General features: G+C 46.6%; 1 protein-coding gene across 2 annotated transcripts in view; it reads left to right on the plus strand.

Annotated features, from left to right (window-relative positions):
• Nucleotides 1-4,521, plus strand: part of Terf2 (telomeric repeat binding factor 2) — a 25,409-nt gene extending 20,888 nt beyond the window's left edge. Inside the window, exons 8-10 of one of the 2 annotated variants that reach the window (XM_005403561.2) lie at nt 471-556; nt 2,675-2,718; nt 3,409-4,521. In XM_005403561.2, coding sequence (XP_005403618.1) covers nt 471-556; nt 2,675-2,718; nt 3,409-3,567 — 289 coding nt within the window. In that variant the 3' untranslated portion in view covers nt 3,568-4,521. The remainder of the gene's footprint in view (nt 1-470; nt 557-2,674; nt 2,719-3,408) is intronic. The other variant, XM_005403563.2, reaches the window with a different exon arrangement.
• The last annotated feature ends 1,268 nt before the right edge of the window (nt 4,522-5,789 follow it).

Raw genomic sequence — 5,789 nt, forward strand, 5'->3', positions numbered from 1 at the left:
TGGCCACATGGGTGGTTAGGTATAGAGAAGCACTGTGGAATAGAAGAGCGATGTAATTTCAAGTGAGCTTTGGAAGAGGACGAGGATAGTGTAATAGTAGTGCATGGCGACTTTGGTTTGAACTAGGGTACGGGGTGAGAAAGGAAGTCAGTCCAGGGACGGGCCCAGAGCGTGTTGGTGAAGGAAGGGAAAGTGTCTGCAGCCTCTTGGCTGGAAGAATACCAAGACCTTCCAGTGAGTCACAGCCAACCAACCAAGAGAACGAGTACATTTTGAAGGGGGACGGAGGTGTACAGCTCGGTGCTGAGTTTCAGGGATGGCCCCCCAGCCTGGGGGAGTTCACGCGAAGATGCCTGGCCAGCCAGTGGACCGGGGGGTTATGTGGGAACGCCGTGAGTCTGCCAAGTTTAGAACATGGGGTGAGAGGGATGTATTTATTTCATGTCTTGTCCTCATTAATCTCCCCTCAGAGTATCCAAAGGCAAGTGGAACAGCTCTAATGGGGTCGAAGAAAAAGACACTTGGATCGGAGAGGATGAACTGTTTCACGTCCAGGGTAAGCTGCAGCTTCTCCTCGGCTTCCTCCTGCTTCCCGAAGGATAGATGCATGTCACTAACATTCATGTTCTGGAAGCCGCCGTCTCCGAACGGAGAAAGGGTAGTAAGTGCCTGCCCCTCTTGTCGTTCGTGAGGAGCCACTTCTATGTTCTTTCCCATTAAACAAAGGAGACTGTCCAGGTAGCATTTAATGTTTAAAGAACATCCCTGGTTTTGTTGTAATAAATCCTAGAATATTTAATCCTAGTTGCTGTTCCTTCTATCGTCTGTTAGTTAGAAAGGTAGTAAGCGTTATTCCCTGCATTTCTTGCATAAGTTAAAAAAAAAACCTTACCAGTTTCTATACACACCTTTTTTGTTTTTCTTTTTCTCTTTTTTTTTTTTTTTTGAGGCAAGGTCTCCCTGTCAGTTCAGGCTGGCCTAGAACTGACTTTGTAGCCCAGGCTGGCCTTGAACTCAACAATCCTCCTGCCTCAGCCTCCAGAGTGCTGGGCCTGCGCCACCATGCCCGACCCCAGACTACTTTTCCATAATTAATACCAAACCTCATAGCATTTGCATGAGAATCTCCCACATATTGGCATTCTAATGGAAATATCTAGGTGCAAAGTCAATCCCAAAAGGTTTTTTGTAGTTTGGTTTGATTTGGTTTTTTGAGACAAGGTCTCACTATGCAGTTCCATCTGGCCTTGAACTTGCTATGTAGCCCAGGCTGGCCTCAAACTCATGGCAATCCTCCTGCCTCAGCCTCCCAAGTTCTGGGATTACAGGCATAAACCACCACGCTTGGCTTCCAATCCCAAAATTTTTGTCCTTAAAAGATACCTTCATTGGCAGAAATGTAGTTGACAATATCAAGATCACATGGCAAATGGAAGAAGTGACAGAAAAGCAATAAAATACAAAAATTCTAGAAGACAGCCACTTCCATTGCAGTCCAAATGCGTCAGCTTTAGAAATCTGATTCCAATAAATAAATAAATAAATAAATAATTTATTGTTTTCTTTTTTTCTCCATAAAAGTAATGTGCACTTGGGAGGCTGAGGCAGGAGAATCACAAGTTTGAGTCCTCCTTGGGCAGCTCAGTGATATCCTGTCCTAAATAAATAAATAAATACATAGATAGACAGACAGACAGATAGGTAGATCAATGGATAGAAAGAATTAAAAGGGTTGGGGATGTAGTGCCGTGGCGGAGAGCCGCTGGATTCAATCCCCATTACCACCACCAAAAAAAAAAAAACAACATGTTTTTCTGCTCCTGTAGGTAACCATTTTCCAGAGCCGTTTTCCCCCATTGTTCAGGACACATTGCTAGCACTGCGAGTGCTGCTGCGGCAGACAGGCCGGCACATTTCACGTTGCTGTATCGTGGCCTCCGTGGCTTTCCTGCTGGCTTCCATTGCTTACAGTAGCCCATATTCTGTGCTTGTATCCCCTCCCTAGCCCTTTAAAAATACCATCTTGCTGTTTTGGGAAACCTCATTCGTCATCCATAAGCTAGTAAGACAGGGAGCCTGCTTAGGCTTCTGTGGCCCACGGGAGTAAGACGAAGTGAATAGTGCCCTGTTATTTCATTATGCACTGAACCAAATTGTATTTATATAAAATGGCTGGAGGCCAGGGGTATAGCTCAGTGGCGCAGTGCCTGCCTGGCAAGTGTGAGGTCCTGAGTTCGATTCCCGGTACCAAAAAATAAATACATTAAATGACCAAGGATTTGACATTTTTGCCATAAAACAGTAAAATCTTGTTATTTCAAAGCAGTACGTGGTCAGCAAGCTGCTGTAAATCGGAGATTACACACAGACACAGCATGTACACACATAGATATTAAGGTAGTACGCAATAGCAGTTCCTCAGTAATTTTAGAAAATGATGGTTTCACTGAAGAGCCTAAAATCCATCAGATAACTGCGGAGGCCTGTGAGTAAAGTCCTTGCTTTGTGCAGTTCTCGTGGAATAAAAGGACTGATGTTTGGAAAGGACAGAAATGAATAGGTCGTTAGGGCCCTTACTCTTTCCCATGTGTGCGAAACTCCAATCAGGTTTTCCCCTTTAGTTTGTGCACAGAAAGGTAGACTCTAAAATGGATCTATTTTTAATGTTTTCCAGGAGCAACAGGTGAAGACAGTACATCGAGTGTAGGAAGAAAGCAGGTAATTTGAACTTTTCTTTTCTGATCTGAGTTTTATAGGTAGAACAGAGGTAAAATAGTTACAGACTACCTGTGCAGTGGTAAAAAGTTTTTCTTGAGATAATTGAATAAAGGGTTGTTGCTGGGTGTGATAGTCCCAGTACTCCAGAGGCTGAGCCAGGAGGATCGCCACAAGAGTTTGAGACCAGCCTGGGCTACATAGTGAGTTCAAGGACAGCCTGAACTACATCGTGAGACCCTGTCTCAAAACAAACCAAAAAGCCAGTGTGCTGGCACACACCTGTCTCAAAAAATAGCTCCCCCAAAAAGGACTGTAGACAGATCAAGTTAATGTTAATTCTTTAGAAGAAGAATCTAAGAGGACAGAGCCTGACACACCTTGTAGACCATGAACACATACACAAATTTGATGTTTGGGACAGAACGAGCTGGCAGGAGATTGAGAAGTTGAAAATGTCCAGGTCCACAGTGCTCACTTACTGCGCATGCCGTACTGTAGACCATAAACCCTCCTGTTAGATTCAGATTATTCTCCTAGGATTCTTTCTGGGGGGTGCTGCTGCCAGGGATCAAACCCAGGACCTTGCACAAGCCCCCTACCCTGCACAGCCCCGGCCCTCTCGTAGGCGTCACTGTTTCGGAGAAGATACGAGCGGAGAGCGGCTTGATGCATCTTTGGTTTCTTTTGCAGAAATGGACGGTAGAAGAAAGTGAATGGGTCAAAGCTGGAGTGCAGAAATACGGGGAAGGAAACTGGGCTGCCATCTCTAAGAGTTACCCCTTCGTTAACCGAACAGCGGTGATGATCAAGGATCGCTGGCGGACCATGAAAAAGCTCGGCATGAACTGAAACTGGCTTTCATTTCAAAGGAATTCACAGGAGCATGGTTCCTGATCATAGTCCCTGGTAGTCCGCTGGTTCTTCCCGACGCTGGGATGGGATGAAATGTGGGGATCGGCCTCCTTCCGTGTCGGGGAGCTCCCAGGGCCGCCTCATCACTGTCGGAGATCATGGAGCTGAGAACTAAGACGCCAAGCCAAGCCCGTCCCATGTCCTTGGCAGAGATGACAGGCACACAGCTTGTACAGTGCCAGAATATCATTAGTGTTCCCCTCCTGTAGTGATTTGCCGAAATTTACATCTCCAGTAATCTGTAGAACCTTCTCCTAAGAAGTGGTGGGGTCTGTTAGGGTCCACTTCCTTTTCCATGACCTGTGAAAACCAGCATCATGAGCATTACCTGGAGTGAACTCGTTCCCTGTAAAGTTCTGGCCTTCTGGCACAAATGCAAAGCGACTCTTCTATTACGAGCCCAAGTTGAGCGAACAGTCTCTGTGGAATCCGGTTCCTTTTAGAGTGTTTTCCCACCCGTGACATCAGCCCTAGAGCTGACTGCCTTGGCCTTTGCCCTGAACACATGCTGGGCTCCTCCGGCAGGTTTAACCTCCGCTTCTCACGTGGTTGAACCAGTGTGTTTTTTGGTAAAATTGTGATTGTAGATAAGCTTAGCCCCGTCCAAGCCCCTCCCCTAACTCCCTTCTTGATTTTCTTCCTTATGCTGGACTTTTAAAGCTTAAAAAAGATCCTGACTGAATATCAATGCCTAATCCATTCTTTGTGAAACAGTTGCTTCCGCCTGATTCCTTAATTGTGCTGTGTTCGTGTCTTGCACTGGAATTCAACATTCCCTGCTCCTTTTGTACCGTGTTGTACTTGCTGTCTCTCAGACATCCTTAAAGACTGTCTTTTTAGCAGAAAATTTCAGTAAAGTGTTTTCTGTAATTTTTTTTTTAAATATGGGAACTAATTATTGTCCGTACTTGTAGCATTCTTCATTAAAGTCTTGCTTCTCTCAAATGTAAGTACCTGTTCCGTTGCAGCGTAGCACGTATTCTCAGCTGGAGGTGGCGAACGCTGAACAAACTGCTGAGCTATGCCCACCGAGAAGCCGCCATTAGACTGTCCTGGATGTTCTGATCCTTGGAAGCCTGTTAAACAGATAACGTGGAAATTTCCTCTTAGTTTGCCCACTTCCTTACATAACCGTCTCTTTCCGGGACAAAAGAGTTACTTCCTCTTTTGAGTGACTGAAAGGCAAGCCTTAAGGGTATGCTAAGGCTTTAGAATTTACCCTTAGTGACAAGCTGGCAACTTTGCAGTTTTGCAGTTTGATACCGTTTCTCTGTCAGCCACCCCAGTGAAGTCCCCGGGAGGGGGGAGACCTTGGCCTCCTCTCAGGGCGGCAGCTTTCCGCTCAGAGCTGGCTGTGGGCTGCTCCCCAACAGGACCTGGGCCCGGGCGCTGGCCTCCCCCAGCTCCCGCCTTCTCAAGGCAGAAGGCGGGGCTCGGTGCGTGGAGGGGAGCAGGGTACCCTAAGTGTCTCCAGCGTGACAGTGCCTGGGCCCGTTTACGTTTTTTCACGTAACTTCAGTGTTATTTTTCTTCCAGCGTTACAAACGTGTACATAGATCTATGCTTACGGCTTCTGTAGAAGGTGAACGGTGAAACTTCGCACGAACTGATTACGTAGCCGAAGCAGTCGTTGCGCATGACCGCGCTGCCCGCACTGCAGTGGCGGCGGCTCGCGCGGGAAGTCCTGTGTCACGGTGTATCCAGAGGCCCCAGGCGCTCCTGCACTCATTCGGGAAGCCGGCTGCAGGGCCACCGAGCCTGCGAAGCGCCGGGAGGCCTCTTGTCCTCCGCTGGAACTGAAACCCTCTCAAAATCTATTTCTTGCTTACTAGTTATGACACTTGAAATTGATGCAATGAATTTTGAAGCATTTCTGGATTAGAGGAAACTAACGCAGTTTTTTATTTTGTTTCTTAAGACTGACTGAAATAAACTGGGAGTGGTAGCTGAAGCAGGAGGATGTACCGTGAGTTCGAGGCCAGCCTGGGCTACATAGTGAGTTCAAGTCTGCCCTGAGTTACATAGTGAGACCCTGTCTCACAAAAAACAAAAAAAAAAGACTGATTGAAATAAGAATGTTTGAACATTAGGACTCAGAGACTAATAGTTTGAGAAAACTATCCTAGAGGTTAAGACTATGAGTCCCGTGTCCCCCCCCC

Source organism: Chinchilla lanigera, unplaced genomic scaffold, assembly GCF_000276665.1.
Source record: "Chinchilla lanigera isolate Chin_1 unplaced genomic scaffold, ChiLan1.0 scaffold00083, whole genome shotgun sequence".
Taxonomy (NCBI): Eukaryota; Metazoa; Chordata; class Mammalia; order Rodentia; family Chinchillidae; genus Chinchilla; species Chinchilla lanigera.